We start from the raw sequence: 20,871 nt of genomic DNA, 5'->3' as shown, positions 1-20,871 counted from the left end.
ATGTATATGTGTTCACTCTCACACATAGTGGAGGCAGCCTCAAGTGCCTGTCACACTGTGTGATGCAGCAGCAAACATTATTTCTCTGAGTTTCAGATCCATCATCTTCAGAAAGAAGATAATTAGTTTTACTTTAGCAATAGCTTATGAAAATTAAATAAGATATTGCTCATGAGGGTACCTGGTGGATTGCACACACTTCACGTGTGCATTCTCCTTCCCCCATCACTGAGACCGTGTTTGAAATATTGAAGAAAGGCCCTTGGGTCTGAGGGTTGCTACGACTGACACCAACCCTCAGCTCCACAGTCCCTGCGTTCATTCATGCACAGGGTAGGTCACCTTTTCCATCATCAGACCCTTTGTGTTGACATAATGTGGTTTCCAGCACCTTTCATCAGCCAGCATATTTAAAGCTCACCCAGAAACAATTCTATTTATAGTGCCCAGTTTCCCAGGTTTGTAGTTTCATTATCATAATTGTTAGTGTCCACATGATCATCTCCACGGTTACCAAATCTGTCTGAACCCCTCTGTATGGCTTTCGGCATAACTGATGCCATCTTGAGTGCGTACAGTTCCTGCTGTCCTTCCACTGACCCTACCTACGCCTGTTCTGCATAGTAAATCTTTTCTCTGTCATCAAGGGCTTTGTAGTTAATAGATGTTGTTTAATGATCTTTAGGTCCAGGTGGCCTCTATGCTCCGTTAGCCTCCAAACAATGATGAAGACCTTTGCTGACGTACTCCTAGTACCTACAGAACTAGTTACCCATTCATAAATCTTGACTTAGGAATACACTTCCTGTTTCCAAGCATGTGCCCCCATACCCTAGGTTAACTATAAAGTTGTCCCAATGGCCCCTTGAAGGTTCAGAGTGCAGCTGCAAATGCACTGGGTGGATTGCTGTCCACCAGTTCCTACCCTGTAACTTACCCTATAATAAACTGATCTATTGATTATATGGAGCTGCCTACCTCGTTTTTTATTCTCCAGAAACCTGCTCAGTTTGGTGGGTACTTTTCATTCCTTCCGACCTCCAACACCCTCCTTGGAAAATCCACTGTGCAAACATATTTACAAGTCCCAGGCTTGCTATGGTCAGACTGGTTCTGGCTTCTGTGGTACGAAACCTATTTAAAACCTTTCAGTGGCTCCTTGTTGTGCTTCAGATAAAGATCCATGAGGTCCTGCATGCGGCCCTATGTCCCTCTTTCAGACTCATCTCCCACCAAACTCCCCTCTGCAAGTCCCAGGGCACACGTTTGCTTTCTCTCAGTCTCATTCTTGCCAGGCTCCCTCCTGCCATGGGGTCTTTGCACCTGCTATTTCCCACGTCAGAAGTGCTCTTCCCTCTCTTTGTTGCCTAGACCCATCTAGGCATCCTTCCATTCTCAGCTCAAATGCCACTTCCTCAGGGAAGCCCTCCCTGACTTCTCATAGGAGGGAAAAAAACAATCTTGATAATTCCTGGTGCCCCTGTGAATCTCTCCTCTTTTGCGTTGCCTTTTTGTTTGTTTGTATGACTATTCGATTAGTGGCAGGATTTAGTTCCTTACAGACTGTTAATATGAGGGCCTTAGTTCCTTCTTGGCTATTGCCTGGAGGCCACCCTCAATTCTTGCCACGTGGGACTCTCCATTGGGCAGCTCACGGCACACAGGTGGCTTCATCAGAGTGAGTGAGTAAGAAGAGATCAGGAGAGGGTGAGCAAGATGGAAATCGCTTTTATAACCTGATCTCTAGAATAACAATCATCATTTAACCTGATCTCTAGAATATTTTTCTGTATTCTACTTGTTAGAAGTGGGTCACTAGGTCCTGCCTACCCTCAAGGGAAGCCATTTTTGAAGATGCCTACCAAAATGCCCTATTAGAACTTTTCCTTTCTCATTTGGGACAACCAGTGAAGAGGGATTCTCTATTCTCTAGGAGAGATAGAACCTGATAGCAGGCATGCAAACATCTTCCTGACTTAATGCAAGCCATAGAAATCAAAGATCAACGACTTCATGCCCTTTTTCATCATATGATTTCTATAGGTTATCTCAGGAATGGAACAGCCCAGGCTTTTCTGTACTGGGTCTCCTGGTGACAATTCCAGATACTCATATGAAGGAGGAACTGTCACATGGCAATGGCCAAGGGGCCTCCTTGGGCTCTTCTCCATGCCAGAAAGGCAGTAGAGTGTGATGGATAAGAGCCCAGTTTTCCCCATAAGTTTGACTTCCGGATCAGATGTATGCTAGTGTGTGTCCTTAAGCGCTATCGATTTTCTTTAAAGATTATTTTTGATGTGGACCATTTTTCAAGTCTTTATTGAGTTTGTTACTGTATTGCTTCTGTTTTATGTTTTGGGTTTTTCAGCCACGAGGCATGTGGGATCTTAGCTCCCCGACCAGGGATCAAACCCTCACCCCCTGCACTGGAAGGCGAAGTCTTAACCACTGGACCTCCAGGGAAGTCCCAGCCCTATTGCTTTTATTTATTTGTTTATTATGCAAGCAAGTTACTTCACTTCCCTTTGCCTCACTCATAAAATGGGGGAAATTTTTAATAATCCCTGCTCATTAGGCAGTTGTAAATATACATAAGGTGCTTAAATCAATTATCCCTCAATAGTTTAAACTGTTGTTTCCGGTTATCGTTGCTGCATACAAATTTACTTCAAATTCAAAATGACCATTTTATTATACTCATGGAATCTGTGGGTCAGAAATCCAGACTGGGAACAACAGGGATGGCTTGTCTCTGCTCCACCATGTCTGGGGCCTGGCTGGACAGACTTGAGGATTGGGAGCCAGAATCATTGAAGGCTGGCTCTGGAGCCCGTGCTGGGAAGACTCAAAGGCTAGGACCACCACAGGAGCATCCACACGTGGCCTCTCTGTGTGCCTTGGGCTTCTTCACAGCATGGCAGGCTCAGAGTAGTCAGACTTTTAGAGGCTCAGAGCTCCAGGTCTGTGTCCAGTGTCACAGTGACCCAGCCTCAGAGATCACACGATGCCACTCTGTGCAACCTACCGGCCAAAGCAGGTACAAGCACACCCGGATTTCAAGGGAAGGAACAAAGAATTTTGGAGCCATATTTTCCAACTGCCCCAGCTATTAATATTTTCAGAACTGTACACGGGTCCCTTGGCTCGGAAGATCATGTCGATGCTGTCTTCTTTGCCGAGATGCTTGTCTGTGTTGGTGGCACCCGATTCCTGCTGGGTGAGGGTGTGGCTACTGACGCATGTGAACAAAAGTGTTTACATGTGGGGCTTCCCTGGTGGTGCAGTGGTTGAGAGTCAACCTGCCGATGCAGGAGACACGGGTTCGTGCCCCGGTCCGGGAAGATCCCACATGCCACAGAGTGGCTAGGCCCATGAGCCATGGCTGCTGAGCCTGCGTGTCTGGAGCCTGTGCTCTGCAATGGGAGAGGCCACAGCAGTAAGAGGCCCGTGTACCGCAAAAAAAAAAAAAAAAAGTGTTTACATGTGAACACACGTGTTTACGTGTGAACACGCAGTGAGAGGCCGGAGAAGCCTCTGACCATGAGAGTGCTGAGCTTGCATTTGTGTTTTTGCCAGATGGTGAGAATTAGTGGGCGTGTCCCCAGCCTGGCTCCTTTCCAGAACTCCAGGCTCTTACATGGAACTGCCCATCTATTTCCACTTGGACGCCTAACGAGCATCTTAAACATCACACAGCCCAAACAGAACTTCACATCTCCTTTCCCACCCCAGACTGCTCCTCTCCCAGTCTGTCAGCCCTTATCAAGTCTATCTGCGATCTGCCAACTTTTCTCCAGCCCCACTGCTATCACCTTAGTCCAAATCAACTTCACCTCTCACCTTGCAATAGCCTCCCAAGTGGTCCCCTGTTTCCACCCTTACTCCCTATAACCTGCTAGAACTCCCCAATTATTTCTGTGTCAGTTGGAATAAAATCCCATCCTAACCCTGGCCTCCCAAGGACTTAAATGGTCTGCGCTTTGCCAACCCCTGCCTCGGGCCCCATCTCCCTCCACCCTCCCTGTCAACCCCTGTGTTCCAGACACTATGGCTTCATTTTTGTTTTTATGCTCCCCAAGCTCCTTCCTGCAGGGCCTTTGCCTTTGGTCTCCCTTCTGTCTGGAGCCTGAGGTCTCAGCTCAGAAATCTCCTCCCCAGAGCAGCCTTCCCAGAGATCCCCTCCCAAGCCCGCCCCCAGCGAAAGCAGCCACTGTGCTTGCCTAACCCAGCATCCTAGCTTAATTCTCTGCTTGGTCTTTGTCACTACTAGCTGGTATTTCTCTGGTTCCTTTGGTTATTTATCTTTCTTCTTCCTCCACCGGAAAGTAAATTCCAGAGGAACAAAATTAACTGTCTGTCTGGTTCTCCCAGCCCATCCTCCAGGCCTAGGACCCTGCCTGAGCGCAGGTGGGACGTGTCCAAACCTAAGTGTCCAGTGAATGGAAGATGAATGTGGGAGAGTGAGTGGCTGAAGTGGGTATGTGTGAGTCAGTGTAGATGCATGAGTGTGTGTGTGTACACATGCTGGCTGAAGAGGCCAGACTAGTGGCCTAGTCTGAAGCCGGACTAGAGGACCACAGTGATTGGGAAGTCTCCTTCCCGCGGGGAGGACAGGGAAAGACAACTTGTGGGGTCCTCCCCACAGTGGGGATGACGGTGGGTGGGGTCCCAGCCAGGCCGGGCCAGACTGGGGACGTCCAGGGCGCACCTCTGTCCCGCCTCCAGGCACAGGGGCCCAGGGCTGGCCGACGTGGCAGCTGCGCTGCCGGCGGGCAGGCGGGGAGGGAGGGACGGAGGCTGGAGGCGGGCCGGAAAGTTTGGCGGCGGAGGCGGGGACTCGGCCGGGGGATGCGCGCCCGGGTCCCCAGAGCCCCCAGCTCGCCTCGGAGTCCTGCTCAGCATGGGTAAGTCGCGATCGGCGCTGCGGGCAGGGAAGGCCGGCGACCCCATCCCTGCGCGCGCACTCTTTGCCCTGAGCTGCAGCTCCCCGACCAGATACAGCCCACTCGGGTGGCAGCCGGGACAGCAGGCCTTGGCTGGTGGCTGGGAAGGGACGTGGGCCCACTTCCTTCCATGCTCCTTTCTGCCCAGAAAAAAAGTGACCTGAGAGGGCTCCTTACTTGATACTGGGCGCTTGCTCGGGGCCAGACCCTTTCCTGACCGCTTTAAGCCTTACAGCGTCCAGCAGGCGAGCGAAACTGTTCCTATTCTGCGGAGGAAGAAGTGGAGGCTCCGAAGGGAGCAAATTCATTCATCCGCTCGCGGAGCACTTCCCACCAGGCGCCGTTCTAGGCCCGGGGATGCTGGCCTACACAAAATAGACAAAACCTCTACTCTGCAGATACTCAGTAGAGGGGAGATGGGGTGGGGGGAGGGGGGGGAGGGAATTTCTTTGTTGCTCCAGGGGACTAAGGTTTCTGTTTTTCTCTCTGGATTCGGAAGCATCAAAGGGTCAATATTCATCCACCTACTATGTGGCAGATGTTGGTTTAGGGCTCGGGGACTCAGTGGCCCTGTGTATAGATTTTGGGGTCAGAAAGACTAGGGTACCAGCCCTCCTTCCCCCACTTCCCAGGTGCATCGTGACCTGGGACAGTGTAGTTAAGCTCTCTGACCTTCAGTTTCCTCATCTACAAAACGGTCCCCATAAAACACCCTATCACAGGGAAGCCATGTGAATGACATGAGAATATGAACTTAATTACTCCATATACCACTTGCCCACGGTAAATGGTCAGTTAACATGAGCTTTTATTTTTTTTATCACACCCAACATTGGGATTCTGGAGTCAGACTGCCCGAGTTCAGAGCCTGCTCTGTCACTTTACAGCCATAGGCAAACATCTTTACCTCTCTGTGACTCAGCTGCCTCATCTGTAAAATGGGAATGGCACCAGTGCCTGTGTTACAGGGTTGCTGTAGGAATGAAGGCAGCTGACACAGGTATGGCTTCTGGAAAAGGATGTGAGGTTGGCTATAGTGACTGCTCTGTAAGTATCACCTGTTGCTGGGACATTTGGAAGCCAGCCTTCTGGGTGAGCATCTTTGCGTGGTTCAGTTTCAAACCTCGTCTTTCCCTGGAGTTTCAGGGGTAGACATGGCAGGTCTCCGGTGGGGGAGGGACCCAATACATTGTGACTCTGGTTGAAATGCTGCTCTAGTGTCACCAACTGAGGGTGCCCTGGGACTTGCAGCTGGTGATATGGGCACCCAAAACCTGGGTCCTTTCCGCTTCACCTGCCCCTTGATTCTCTCCCTGGGCAGCTCTGCCCACCACAGTGAGAGGCTTAGAGAACTGAGGGGTTCCCTCCAGTGTGGGACAGCTTCATATACTATATTTAGACAGACAATCCATAGAAAGGAAGAGTGGTTCCTAAATCCAGGCTAGGCCACTCTAATTTGGAGGCCAGGATTTACTTCCCTTCCAGGCTCTGGACCCTACTGCCCCCCAACCCCAGGGTGCTCAAAAGCCAAGATCCTTTCTCTCTGGATTCCCTATGTCCTGAGTTCATTCATTCATTCAGTCATCTGTTTACTCAACCAGTACTTACTGAGTGCCTACTGTATGCCAGGAACTGTCCCCAGCATCAGGAGACAACTGAGAACAAACAAACAATTCCTGTTCCTTTGGGGCTGACATTCTGCTTGGGGAGCCCAATAAATATGTAAAACATATAGTTATTTCAGATGATGAAAAGTACCATGGAGAAAAACAAGTAGAGAAGGGGATACGAAGTGCTGGGTGCCATGGGAGTTTGCATTTCTAAGTAGAGGGCCAGGGAAGGTCTCATAAGAAGGCAACGTTTGAGCAGAGACCAGAGGGAAGGGGGATTGGGGCCTCTGAGATGGAGGGAAAGGGCTTTCCCGGCAGAGGTGACACCTGATAAAAAGCCTTGAGATGAGACAGGCTTGGAGTGAGGCGGAACGGGAAGGAGGCTGGTGTGGCTGGACCCCAGTGAAGGGAGGCAGGTCCTACAGGGCCTTGAAGGCCACTCTCAGGACACTGGCTTTTTTTCAGAGTGAAGTGGGAGCCTTGGAGGGCTCTGAGCAGAATGATGTGGTCTGACTTGGGCTATCGTAGGATTCCTCCAGCTGCTCTAGAGCAGTAGATTAAGTTCAAATGTATCTGACACAGTCCTGGAATGGGATGTGGAGATACCGCCCTGGACCCTGACTCAGTCATTCGTTCACTCCGTAGAAGCTTTATTGAGCCCATCTTGGGTGTCAGGGTGGGGCTGGAGCCCTGGAGGCACAGAGACAGTAAGTCTCTGTCCCCATCCTGCTCAGTTCAATAAGGTAAACACATCACTTATTCAATTACTTGGTGTGAGCAAATGCAGGAGAAAGCAGAATTGGTTGGAAGTGAAAAATATGACGTGGAAAGTTGAGGAAGACGTACAGGAATTAGAGATTCCCTCAAACTAGCTTAACCTAAAAAAAAAAAAAAAAAGAGTGGGGTGTTATTTATTGGTCACTGAAAAGTCCACAGCTTCAGGCATGGTTGGATCTAGGGGCTCAGGCAGTGTTGTCAGGAATCTCTCCCAAGGGGAGATGGCCCCCAGCTGCTCTAGGCAGGTAAACTACCAGCTCAGTACCCCAAGTAAGCAAACACCCTGGACTGGACCGGCTCTCACTGGCTCAGGTTCAGCCACGTGACGTTCACCACTGTCCAAGGCCAGGGAACCTGCTGGCTGATCAGATCTGGGTCATGGACACACCTCTGGAGCTGGATGGTGGGGGTAGAGTAGGGAGGTCATCTCTACCCCAAATCCGGAGGCAGAGTTGAAGACGGGACAGGGAAGGGCAGCTCCCCACAGAGCTGGCGAGACTGATGCCAAATAAGTGTATTATCAGAGGCCCCCCGGGATGAGGATGAGTGGGCATTTGGGAAACACGGGTGGAGCAGGAGAGGGAGAGGAGGCACATGCAGAGGCAGAGCGGCATGAAAATCTACGGTGTGTGCCGGGAACCAGTGTTTGCAGGGTGTGTTGGAGAGGTGGGGACAGGGGTGGGGAGGAGAGGTGGCCAAGGAGTTGGGCTGGGGCCACCAGCTCGTGAAGGGCCTGGGAGGTCATGCTAATGAGTTAGGACTTAATGGAGCATATGGTGGGAGCCTTGGAAAGCTTAAGGAAGAGAATCCTCTTCCCCCATCTTTCTAGCGGCCCTGACTCATCTGAGGCTGTCCTTCACAGCTCCATGGGTCAGTAGCACTTCACCATGCTTTGTGACTTGGGATTTTCCTGAGAACTTTATTTCCCCTCCACATCTGCCCCCTATGCCCCTGCTCTCTCTCACACCCCACCTATCTCTGATCGGCCCTTCTTGCTTGAAGTCAATCCAGCAAAGTTCTTAAGTGCATGGGTTTGGGAACCAGATGGGTCAGCGTCTGAGTTCTGATCCTGTTGCTTCCCAGCTGTGAGAACACTCTGAGCCTTAGTTTTCCCATCTGTCAAATGGGGATAATTGTAGCAGTACCACCTAGAGTGGTTACGAAGATAAATTGAGAGAAGGCACCTAAAGTCTTTGCAGAGAGGAAATACTCCATCATTGACACTTGTTATTATTACTGTTTGATCTCACTTTTACTTTTGCTGCTCTGCTCTTACCACTGTGACCTGAACCTGTCCTACTGCATTTTCCAGCAGAACCCGTGGACAGTCAGCTTTGCCTGTGAGCCCTTTGGCTGGGTTCCCATTCACCTCAAGAAGAGCCCAGGAAATGGCAGAAAAATTCTGTGTTTTCACTTGATTGCCTCACATGGCCTGGAAGAACCTTCCCTTCTGGCAGTAAACTCCAGAAACCGAGGGAGGTGGGGCAGAGGGAGGTGAAGAAGGGGCAGGACCCGGGCAGCATAATCTCCCCAGAGTATTTACTGATGGTCATGAAGAGGAAGGACAAGGCCAGCCAGGGAACGGTAGGAGGCTATTCCCTGGGGGGCAGAGGTGATGGGGAGAAAGGTGAGCAGAAAGTGGGGAGTGATTCCTCTACCCATGAAACTCCACCCCCCTGCACAAAAATTGCCTAACATAGATGGAGCGAGGCAGAAGTAAGAGAACAGGGTGAAATCTTATTATGCCAAGGTATAATAATGGAGTGGTTAAGGGCAGGGATTGTGGAGCCAGACCACCTGGCTTTGAATCTAGACACAGCTACTCACTACTCTTGACCTTAGGCAAGTCTCTGATGATCAGTTTACTCATTCATAAATAATACAAAAGCCCACCTCATAAAGTTGTGGTGAGAATTAAATGAGCTATTACACTAAAAGTGCTCAAAGCAGTGCCTGGTACAGATCAAACACTCCATAAATCTGGCTATAATGTTATGAATGTTCTTGTCAGGTCCAGGTGGGGATGGGTGAGACAGATACATCTGGATTACTCCTGACGTTTCCAGAAATATTTGTTTATGTATGTGAATTAAAAATTAAGAGCAACCCGTTTAACTGCTCTGCCAATATGGTAGCTGCTGGCCACATGTGGCTATTTTCACACTTAATTAAAATTAAATATAAATTAAAAATGCAGTTCCTTAATCACATTGGCCACATTTTATTTTACTTTTTTTAAACGTGGCTTCCATCATTCTTAATATATTTCTTCATTTACTTAATCCAAGAATACACAGAAAGTAGTTTTATTTTTTTAATATTTATTTATTTGGTTGCACGGGTCTTAGTTGTAGCACACGGGTTCCTTAGTTGTGGCAGGTGGGCTCCTTAGTTGCGGCTCCAGGGCTCTTTAGTTGCAGCTCACCGCCTCCTTAGTTGCAGCATGTGGGCTCCTTAGTTGCGGCTCAGGGGCTCCTCAGTTGTGGCAGGTGAACTCTTAGTTGCGGCATGTATGGGGGATCTAGTTCCCTGACCAGGGATCGAACCCGGGCCCCTTGCAATGGGAGCGTGGAGTCTTAAACACTGGACTGCCAGGGAATTCCCTTCTCTGCCTTTTTTTTTTTTTTAAACGACACCCATCACCACCTGAAATTATATTATATATTAATTCATTTATCATTTGCCTTTTTCTACTAGAATGTCAGATCTTTGAAAACACCATTGTGTTGCCAGCCCCAAGAACACTGCCTGGTGTGTTGTAGATGCCAGATAAATTTTGGAATGATTGGATGGATGCATGAACGGGTGGGTGCGTGTCTGGGTAAATAAGGGATGGAATACAAAGACGGGTGGATAGATGGATCAAAAAATGGATGGATGTTTGGGTGAATTAAGGGGAAGATAAATGGGCCAATGAATGGATGAAAATGTGGTGGATGGAGCAGATAGATGGATGGAGGAGTGAATGATGAAGGGCTGGGTGGATAGACTGATTGGTAAATAGATGGGTGAATGAATGGATGGATGGATGAAGAAAGAAGTGGATGGGTAGATGGATGGATGGATGAATGGGTGAAGTAGATGGACAGAAGGAAGGATGGAGGGAGAAATGGATGAAGGAAGAAGTGGATGAATGGATGGATGGATGGAGAAAGAAGTGGATGGGTAGATGGATGGATGGATGAATGGGTGAAGTAGATGGACAGAAGGAAGGATGGAGGGAGAAATGGATGAAGGAAGAAGTGGATGAATGGATGGATGGATGGAGAAAGAAGTGGATGGGTAGATGGATGGATGGATGAATGGGTGAAGTAGATGGACAGAAGGAAGGATGGAGGGAGAAATGGATGAAGGAAGAAGTGGATGAATGGATGGATGGATGGAGAAAGAAGTGGATGGGTAGATGGATGGATAGATGAATGGGTGAAGTAGATGGACAGAAGGAAGGATGGAGGGAGAAATGGGTGAAGGACGAAGTGGATGAATGGATGGATGGATGGAGAGACGGATGGAATGAAGGAAGAAGTGAACGAATGGGTGGATGCATGCATGCGTGGGTATGTGGATAAACGGGTGAATGGACGGATTCGATAGTTGGAAGGATGGACGGACAAAGCAAGAAGTGGTTGAATGGATGATGGATGGATGGGTGAATAAATGAATAGATGGATGGATGTAGTAGAAGGATACATGAATAAGTGGAGAGATGGAGGGGTGGACAGAGGGAGAGGAGGTTGGGTGGATGCTCTGGCAGGAAACATTCTGGACTCTGTCCCTGTTACTTTTGTTTTCCAGGCCGACCCTCACTCTTCCTGGCACTGTGTGCCTCTGTGTCTTTGCTGGGTGGCCTGACCTTTGGCTATGAACTGGCAGTCATATCGGGTGCCCTACTGCCACTTCAGCTTGACTTTGGGCTAAGCTGCTCGGAACAGGAGCTCCTGGTGGGCAGTCTGCTCCTGGGGGCTCTCCTTGCCTCCCTGGTAGGGGGCTTCCTCATCGACCGCTATGGCAGGAAGCAAGCCATCCTCGGGAGCAACTTGGTGCTGTTGGCAGGCAGCCTGAGCCTGAGCCTGGCCAGCTCCCTGGCCTGGCTAGTCCTGGGCCGCTCAGTGGCTGGCTTTGCCATCTCCCTCTCCTCCATGGCCTGCTGTATCTACGTGTCAGAGCTGGTGGGGCCACAGCAGCGGGGAGTGCTGGTGTCCCTCTACGAGGCAGGCGTCACCGTGGGCATCCTGCTCTCCTATGCACTCAACTACGTGCTGGCCGGTGCCCTCTGGGGCTGGAGGCATATGTTTGGCTGGGCCACTGCGCCTGCTCTCCTGCAGTCCCTCAGCCTCCTCCTCCTCCCCCCTGGTACAGTTGATGCTGCAGCCCACAGGGACCTCATCCCCCTCCAGGGAGGCGAGGCCACGAAGCTGGGCCTGGGGAGGCCAAGATACTCCTTCCTGGACCTCTTCAGGACCAGGGATAACATGAGAGGCCGGACCATGGTGGGGCTGGGGCTGGTGCTTTTCCAGCAGCTAACAGGGCAGCCCAACGTGCTGTGCTACGCCTCCACCATCTTCCATTCAGTCGGCTTCCGTGGGGCCTCCTCGGCTGTGCTGGCCTCCGTGGGGCTTGGCGCCGTGAAGGTGGCAGCCACCCTGACCGCCATGGGGCTGGTGGACCGAGTGGGCCGCAGGGCCCTGTTAATCGCTGGCTGTGCCCTCATGGCCCTGTCGGTCAGTGGCATAGGCCTTGTCAGCTTTGCTGTGCCCATGGACTCGGGCCCAAGTTGCCTGGCCGTGCCCAATGCCACTCGGCTGTCAGGCTTCCCTGTTGACTCTGGCCTGCCCAGTGGCTTGGCCCCGCCTCTGCAGCCAATGACCGACCAGAGCCCAGGGCGGCCAGTCTTGTCAACCTCTGAGAAAACCAAGCCTCATCCGGGAGCTGGGGACCCCACTGCCCTTCCTCTGCCAGCCTTAAGCATCGTGCCTGCTGCACCCCCTTCTCCTGCCCCTGAGCATGCCCTGCTGCACTGGACCGCACTGGTCTGCATGATGCTGTTTGTGAGCGCCTTCTCCTTTAGCTTTGGACCAGGTAAGTGGGAGTTCTCTCGCAGGTAACTCTGGAGCCTTCCACCTCTCCTAGTGGGAAGGCTGGGGACCGAATCCATCAGGGTCTCAGAGGGACTAGAGGTGGCTTCACCATGAGAACAATGAACTCAGATTTCAGGGCTCCTTGCTTCTCTGAAGGTACTTCTTCCGAGGGCAGAGGCCTAATTTATGTTTGTAATATTTTCTTTCTTATAAAGGCCCCTAAGCTTCAGGCCTCATAAAACCAGAATGTGCCCCTGGATAGCTCACTCAGAAGGGTTTTAGCTGGAAAGGAGTTTAATGAATAGGGTGACCAACCATCCCAGTTTGCCCAGGACACTGAAAGTCTGATGTCCCGGGAAACCCCTCAGTTTTCTGGGCAAACCCAGCTGCAGCCTAAGAGTCCTCCCTGCTCTCCTGTCCTAGTGACCTGGCTTGTCCTCAGCGAGGTTTACCCCGTGGAGATCCGAGGGCGAGCCTTTGCCTTCTGCAACAGCTTCAACTGGGCTGCCAACCTCTTCATCAGCCTCTCCTTCCTTGACCTCATTGGTGAGTCCTCTGACCTAATCCCTTGGCCCGGTTCCTTTAAGATCCAGAAACAACTGCCTCCAGACAGAGCCTGGGCCTCCATATCGTCCAGGTATAAGTCACAGAAAACCCCAGAACGCCAGGGAAGGGTCTCTGAGACGCTGAGGACGCTCTTGACCCAAGGCCAGTGGTCATCGAGGCCAAAGTGGGCGGGGCTCCTTCCCTGCAGGGCCCCCAGGCACAGTTCTTAGGGTTTAGTTATTTTCCCATTTCCTGCACCCAAGTGTTTCCTCTTCAAAGGAGGAGCCCTGGGGGACTGTGAGAAATACTGGTAGAAGAACCCACCCACCATGCCTGTCTCCCATACACAGTCTCTGGGAATCCAAGCTTCTCCCTGGCGCCTCAGTCTTCAAGCATCCCCTTTATGTGGGACGAATGAGTGAGAAAGAGAGAGGAAGGAGGGAAGGAAGGAAGGGAGGGAAAGAGGGAGGGAGGGAGGGAGAGAGAGGAGGAGGGAGGGAGGGAGGGAGAGAGGGGAGGAGGGAGGGAGGGAGGGAGAGAGGGGAGGAGGGAGGGAGGGACGGAGAGAGGGGAAGAGGGAGGGAGGGAGGGAGAGAGGGGAGGAGGGAGGGAGGGAGGGAGAGAGGGGAAGAGGGAGGGAGGGAGGGAGAGAGGGGAGGAGGGAGGGAGGGAGGGAGAGAGGGGAGGAGGGAGGGAGGGAGGGAGAGAGGGGAGGAGGGAGGGAGGGAGGGCTTATTAGAACTGTATCATATCCCTATCATTCCCATCTCACAGACTGGGAAATACGTCCTTCCCAAGTCTAGCCAGGCAGTTAGTTAGAAGACTAGAACCCAGTCTTCCTTCTCCCAGCCCAGCACTCTCCCTGCTGGAATAAGGATTAAGTGGAGGTCAAGCTGGTTAAGGGTGGCTGCTCGGAGGCGGTGTGGCCCTGGCTGTTGGAGGTGAGAATGGTGTCTGAAACGTAATTAGTGCTTCTGCCTCCACAGCCTTCTGCATGGAGCCGAGGCTTCTGCCTTCTCTCGCAAAGCAGTCACACGCCAAATTGGCTGAATGCTCGATTCATTGAAAAACCAGTTCATGGAATTTCTGAGGATGGTTTCTTGGAGCTGAGCTTTGCCAAGGCTGCCCCCGCAGCTGTTGTGCGGCTGAGGTGGATGTCATTTTCCCTCCATGCACATTTTCGGGGGCCAAGTGTGCACCTCTGGTTAGTGTATGGCCAAGATGTTGGTGGATTTGGGCCCCGGCCCTTTGCCTGCCTCTGGGACAACCAGTCCTACTCCTGCTTTAAGATACTTTTATCTCACAGCGTGTTAGTCATTCTGCAAATCTACCATCTAGAGGATCTGCTTTGGGTGAACTGATTTTCAGTGTTCGAGGAGTTGGCCCAGGCTGTGCCCTGCCCACACGCCCACCCCGTTTTTCCCAGGTGCCATTGGCTTGTCCTGGACCTTCCTGCTCTACGGGCTGACTGCTGTCTTCGGCCTGGGCTTCATCTATTTATTTGTCCCTGAAACAAAAGGCCAGTCGTTGACAGAGATAGACCAGCAATTCCAGAAGAGACGGTAAGGGGGCCAGGGCTAGCCTGGGGGGAAGAGTGGCATCAAACCCTGAGCACTTTGCTTCAGGATTTTAGCCATTACACTTTCCCTTTGCAAAAGAGTGTTTTTCTTCTCTTCCTGGTGTTCTTACTGCCTGGATACAGTGAGTTTTGTCCTGTCTTCGTACATGAACTCTTTTCCTTGAGTTGTTTTGTGTCTTCCTACAGCAGAGTTTTATTTGACTTTGAGCTCAGCTCATAGGAATTTAAAAATCATGCAGTTATGGACTCATAGGAGGTTAGAATAGTTAGATCCTAAAACCACAGACTCTTAGAGTCATGGAAGCTCAGAGAAACAAAATATTATAATCATGGCCTTTTGAATCACACACAAAGAGCTCTGAGCATAATCTACTCATTCAGTGGGTGTTAACATGCCACACGGTGTTCGGGGCGTAGGAAATGTGTCTGAAAATAAGATGGAGAAGGTCCTTGTCCTCACCGAACTTCCATTCTAGTAGGGGAGGGGAACAGAAAATAAGCCAGTGAATGCAGCAACAAAAGCATTTCAGTTAGTGATGAGTAGCTGGAAGAAAAGGAAACAGAGCAAAATATATTGAGAGGGTCTGGTTGGTGGAGAGGGAGACAGAGGGGCACAGGGTTGTGGCTAAATCAGAGGGGGTGGTCAGAGAGGGATGCCCTGAGTAGGTACCATTTAAGTGAATGCGAAGGAGGCAGCCACGTAAAGATGAGGCGGGGCGAGGCTTCCAGGTAGAGGGAGCAGCAGGTGCAAAGACCCTGAGGTTGGGAGTGTATCTGGCATATGCAAGGAACAACAAGGAAGCCAGGGTAGCTGGATCAGAGAGCGCAAGGAGGGAAGAGAGGAGGAAAGAAGATCAGATTGGCCAAGTGGGTAGGAGCTAGATCACATAAGGTCTGTAGGTCGTAGACAGGGGTTCAAAACCTTAGCATCAGGGATCTTGGGCTGTTGAAATAAAGAGTACTGGGGGGGTGTCAGAAGGGACCTGAAACCACCATAATCCTAAACACCCTTGGCAAGTGCCCCAGGTTGCCTGTTGTCGTAAAGGGAGTCACCAGCGTCTGACTGCCCATTCTATTCCTGGGAGGCCCTAACAAATTAAAACGGTAAATCATTCTAATGGTGAGTTGGAACTTGCCTCCTTGCAGCTTCCTGCCAAGCCCCAACCTGGCCCCCAAAGGGATGCAGAACGAGTCCATGTAAAACTTCAAACCTGGTCCACCCCACCCCAGAGTGTTCTCTGCGAGCTGCACACTCCGTTTGTTGCATGACACCTGTGGGGCCCTCAGCAGTCCAGCCATATTAGTTAGGAGACAGATTTGGCTGCATGGAATAGGCTGAATATAGGGGGCCCGGGGCTGGCGTTGAAGCTGTGCTTCAAGGGGTCATCCAGGGTCCCAGCCTCCTTCTCTCTTGTCGCTCTGCCATCTCTTCAGTATAAACTTTTCCGCATGGCCCGTGGCAGCCACCACCTCCCTGAAAGAGGGAAGGGGAAGAGGAGGACACACAACCTGAAAGATCCACACGTCACTTCCACCTACAACCCTTTGGACGGAACTTGGCCACATCCACCTGCAGGGGTGGCTGAAAAACATGGTCTTTAATCTGGGTCCATGTGCTCACCTAAACATCGAGGGTGCTGTTACTAGACATAAAGGAGGGACAGATACTAGGAGTCACCTGGAATCTCTGCCATACCGGCTTTCTTGGGAGAAGATTCCAGACCCCTCCTCTGGGATAAGAAGCTAAGGAGGCAGAAAGGCAGGCAGAAGCCAGCTTTAGGGTGAGGCAGGAGGGAATTGAAGCTCAGGGGAACACTGAGCTGGTCCTGGGGACTCAGGAGTCTGGGCCAGACCTTGGGGAAAGCAGGCTGGATCTTCTACAGCCTCAGGAAAAGACAGGAAGTTAGGGGCTTTGGCTGGGTGCAGAGCCAACTTTGGCTGGGTGAGTCATCACTCCAGTCCTTACCGTTCAGGGGGCCCCTGATATCACAGGCCACAGAGAGAGAAAGAAACTCAACTGTAGGGAGCATGGGGACACGGGAAGCTCCAGAGATCTTGCAAGCAAGCACTAATGGGACCCTCCTCCCAGCACCAACGGTTCTCAGTAATGTGTTGCTCCCTACAAGAATCACATCCCCAGGAGAAAGTCTGATTGGCTAAGCCTGGTTTATGTGCCCACCCTCCTAACCCCCAAATTGGCCAGGATAGGGCAAGCCGCCTCTATTGACAGTCCTACGAAGATCACATGCAACAGAGGAGACCTAGAGCCCCAAGGAGCCGAGAGGATGGAGGCTGGATGGAGCCGCCATCCACTGCTGTGGGGTTTACTTCTATTCGTGTCCTCATGCCGCAGATGTGCTTGTTGGAAATGGGGACCTGCAGCTTAACGGTCTATTTCCTCTGCTCCTTTAGAGAGACATTAGCAACCGAGGGGCTCAGACGCCCTTGCCATCAGTGGCCACTGAGTGCCATAAGCATGTTCCTTTCCCTTTCACATCAGGTTACTTGGGTTCAGAAGAGACCTTTCCATTCCCAGGGTGATATGATCACCAAAAGAGCTTTCAAAAATCTTTTATCCCAATTTCTCAGGAATCCGCTCACTCACTTTCAGCAAATATTTTCCAAGTGCCAGCTAGGAGCCAGGGACTGTACTAGGCTCACGGGACAGACCTGTGACCAAGAGACACCGTGTCTCTGGACTGAGGAGGAAGTTACATTTTAATGCAAAGGGGAGAGATGGATTACAGAACACCCAAATGCATGAATAAGATAAATGAGAGTGGGGTTTATATCATGAGGAAAATAAGGCAGGTTAACTGTCAGAGAGCGAACAGTGGATTTGGGGGCAGTGTGGAACTTTCCATTTCTTCAGCTAGGGTCCAAGTGTACCATGGGTACATTAATGACGCAAGTTGATCGTGAGCTCTTCATGACATTGAAGGACATTTTTGTGTACCTGTTATGTTCACTGCTCTATTCCCAGGGCCTAGAACAGTGCTTGGCCCGTGACAGGCCAGCAGTGACTCTAGCTCTAGTGAATGAATGAAAGGATGCTCAACGAAGGCCTCTGCGAAGAGGTGGCAATTGAGCTGAGACCTGAATAATGAGAAAAAGCCATCTTTTCCAAGAGCTGGAAGAGAGTGTTCTAGGCAGAGGGAGCAGCCAGAGCAAAGGCCCCGAGGTGGGAACAAGCTGGGGATTTTGAAGAGCAAGAAGGAGACCCATGTGGCCGGGGTGGAGTGGGAAGATGGGACTGGAGGGCAGTGACACCGGAGAGGCCGGCTGCAGAGAGGGGCTTGGACGTGAGGCTGAGAGTTACGTCACTTCTCAGCAGGAGTGACAGGAGTTGGTCTTCGTGCTTAGAAAGGTCAGTCCTGTGATTAGGAGAACCGGCTGTAGGAGGCGTGGGTGGACACAGGAAGACGGGGTGGGGGGAGCGGCTGGGTGGTCCAGAAGATGGAAATGCGCATTAAGGCAGGAAGCAGGGACGGTCAGGTAGGAGTGGGGTGGGGATGGGATGGGGATCCCATGTATGGTCCACTCCCATCACCTCCCGGGGAAGGCCACCAGGCCCCGTCACCCTCTGATCCCACTTACTCTCTGCTCTCCAGGTTCGCCCTGAGCTTTGGCCACAGGCAGAGCTTGGCTGGCATCCAGTACAGCCGAATTGAGGTCTCTGCGGCCTGCTGAGGAGTCCATCTGGAAAATGCTGGAACCATGGCTTTAGCAGACAGTCTTCAGCTTCCTGCTTGCCTGGGTGCCAGAGCACAAGTTCTAGGTGGTCCTTCAAGAGGCACCCCTGCTCCGGAAGAGGTCTGTTTTGCTGGGGCAAAAGGGATGAAAATCTGAGAACTCAGAAGTCTTCAGCTGGAGTCTCAGGCTCTGAGGGTTCCTGAGGCTCTGCCTTCCTGCCTCAGTTTCCCCACTGACCCTGCGCATCTCTGCAGTAATGAACTTATGATGAGAACATCTTATGGAGACTTCATTGGTCTATGGGCTTTCTCAAAGAATCTCGAGGGTACCACCCTGGCAGGAAGTCTCTCCTGGAATCACCCCTAAATCCAGCTGAGGATACCATATCCTCTGCTCTCTTTTTCCATCTGGTTGGGACTTTCTGGGGAGGGGGAAGCCTGCTTTTTGGCTCTCAGATCTCATTTCGTTCAACCCCTCTAATTCTCTTACCTGGAATAGTTGTCATTCACCAGCAACTCAGATGGTTGGTAGGAGTTCTAGTCCTGAGTTCAAGGCCTGAGGCTGCTGGTGTTCTTGCTGTCTGACCGGGGATCTCAGCTTTCCCTGTATGTACAATGGGAGCTCTGAACCAGGTGGTTCTTAAGATCTCTTCTGATGCCAATGAGCTGGAATTCTAAGCGCTGGCAATACCACAGATATGGGTCCTGCTCTCAAGTTGCTAGTCATCTCTTTCAGGGACATAGGTTTTAATTAGGGGAAAGGTGAACAGAATTCGAGTTGTGTGCACTAAAATCCAAGGACCATCCTAGTGCAGGTCACGAGCTCCAAGAGCTGTTTCCAGGATGGCGCTGGAGGACTTTGCAGAAAGGAGATGGGTCTGGAAGCTAACAAACCTGGTTGTCGGTGTGGCCTCCACCTCTTGGCAGCTAGTGACCGTGGATAAGTAACAGCTCCCTTAAGCCTCAGTTTCCACATCTACAGAATGGGGATGACTATGCCCCCAGGGGTGTATTTAACCTCTGTCTCCCATCAGGAGGGTCTTCATTTGGTCCCATTCAGCTGGTCAGGATGGATGGGATTTCTGCTCACCCTCAATACCCAGGTCCCCACCTCTGGGACTTTGTAAAGGGTCACCCCCCCACAAGGAGTGAGTCAGACGGAGACTGAGCAAGTAGCTCCTCTCCCACGGGACTCTGGCCTCCCCTGAGTCCTTGACTCTCATTTCTAGCTACTTCCCTTAGATCCAGTGGTGTGTTGGAGCTGGCTTGTGCTGGCTTGTGAGAGCTGATTGTTAAATTTTCAGGAGTTTTGCAAGCTCGTTGTTAAACACAGCTGCTAAAAAATTAAATTATTTAAATTTATACTTAAATAAATTATATTAAAACCGAGGTAATACATACTAAAAACTCATCACTTCCTTATTTTACTACATTTTGCTCTCATCTGTGCTCTTATGGTAACTTACACCTATTGCCTCGCATGAGGAATGTGGGGTAAGGGCACCGCCCATCCCTTGCCGGGTCTGCCTTCAGTGACCCACGGGGAGTGTATTTGCACCGCAGGGACTGGGGAACACCACAGATCAGGGCTTGATTTGTCATTTTGTTGATTGTCCAGTCTTAAGAATGTGATGGATACAATGTTCGTAATGTAAATTAAACTTAACAGTGTGTTCTGTCTGTAGTTGATACATTGTGAACGGCACAAAAAATGGAGGGGATTATTATCCAGTTCAGCCAACAGGTGACTCATGTCACTGGTGAAGGAGTTTGGACACAAGTCTTTGTTGTTTTACTTTCGTCTTCTTCATTAACACGGACAAACATTTCAACTAGCGTTCATGTCAGAACTGCATTCACGCTTCAGTGACGTCAGCAACTTCTTAGCTGAGTCATACTGTTGTCAAGCATTTCTTCGTGGTCTAATTTTGTTAAATCATGGCTAAATCGCAGTGACAGTTGGCTTTGGAATCAAGAGGTTGGCAGAAAAATCAACAAAAACATTTCTGTGAGAATTAATTGGCTAGATGGCATTTACGATAAAGAGTATTTACAATAAAGTATTATTATTTGTAAATTTTCAATTTTTTTTTTTTTTTTTTTTTTTGCGGTACGTGGGCCTCTCACTGTCGTGGCCTCTCCCGTCGTGGAGCACAGGCTCTGGACGCGCAGGCTCAGTGGCCATGGCTCACGGGCCCAGCCGCTCCACAGCATGTGGGATCTTCCCGGACTGGGGCACGAACCCGCGTCCCCTGCATCGGCAGGCGGACTCCCAGCCACTGTGCCACCAGGGAAGCCCAATTTGTCAATTTTGTGCAACAAACACATCCTTTATTCCAGTAAAATTTACACACACACACACACACACACACACACACACACACACACATTTTTTCCCTGGAGAGCAGTTATTAGACATTTGCCAGCCCATCACTGCTTACAGCTGTCCTTTTAGCCCCTTCAGATCTAATTCTCTACCCAGGGATCCCCAAACCTTCTCAGTTCTCCTTTCCTATCAGCCTAGGAGAATGCTCTTCTGGTCTTAGGGTGGTTTCTTCTCTTTTTTGTTCAGGGTCATAAACTCATAGATCAGGTGGGGGATGTAGGTGAGTGAAGTCCACTGTGGTAAGACAATAGGGAGTAGTG

The 20,871-nt window shown here is 50.8% G+C and overlaps 1 protein-coding gene across 5 annotated transcripts; it reads left to right on the top strand.

Annotated features, from left to right (window-relative positions):
- Positions 1-4,730: 4,730 nt before the first annotated feature.
- On the top strand, positions 4,731-19,905 carry SLC2A10 (solute carrier family 2 member 10). 5 transcript variants are annotated; one of them, XM_032606175.1, is made up of 7 exons: positions 4,783-4,904; positions 8,643-8,914; positions 10,028-10,139; positions 11,126-12,409; positions 12,832-12,954; positions 14,381-14,516; positions 18,145-19,905. In XM_032606175.1, the coding sequence occupies exons 2-7, from the start codon at positions 8,876-8,878 to the stop codon at positions 18,221-18,223; spliced, it is 1,773 nt and encodes a 590-aa protein (XP_032462066.1). In that variant the 5' UTR covers positions 4,783-4,904; positions 8,643-8,875; the 3' UTR covers positions 18,224-19,905. The 5 variants fall into 5 exon arrangements, with proteins under 5 accessions (XP_032462070.1, XP_032462066.1, XP_032462067.1 ...); XM_032606179.1 differs by lacking the exon at positions 8,643-8,914 and having other exon boundaries at positions 4,731-4,904; positions 10,028-10,081; XM_032606178.1 differs by lacking the exon at positions 8,643-8,914 and having other exon boundaries at positions 4,807-4,904.
- The last annotated feature ends 966 nt before the right edge of the window (positions 19,906-20,871 follow it).

This window comes from Phocoena sinus, chromosome 15 (genome assembly GCF_008692025.1).
Source record: "Phocoena sinus isolate mPhoSin1 chromosome 15, mPhoSin1.pri, whole genome shotgun sequence".
In the NCBI taxonomy this organism is placed as follows: Eukaryota; Metazoa; Chordata; class Mammalia; order Artiodactyla; family Phocoenidae; genus Phocoena; species Phocoena sinus.
The sequence above is the reverse complement of the archived record's forward strand: the minus strand, read 5'-3'. Positions and strand labels throughout refer to the sequence as shown.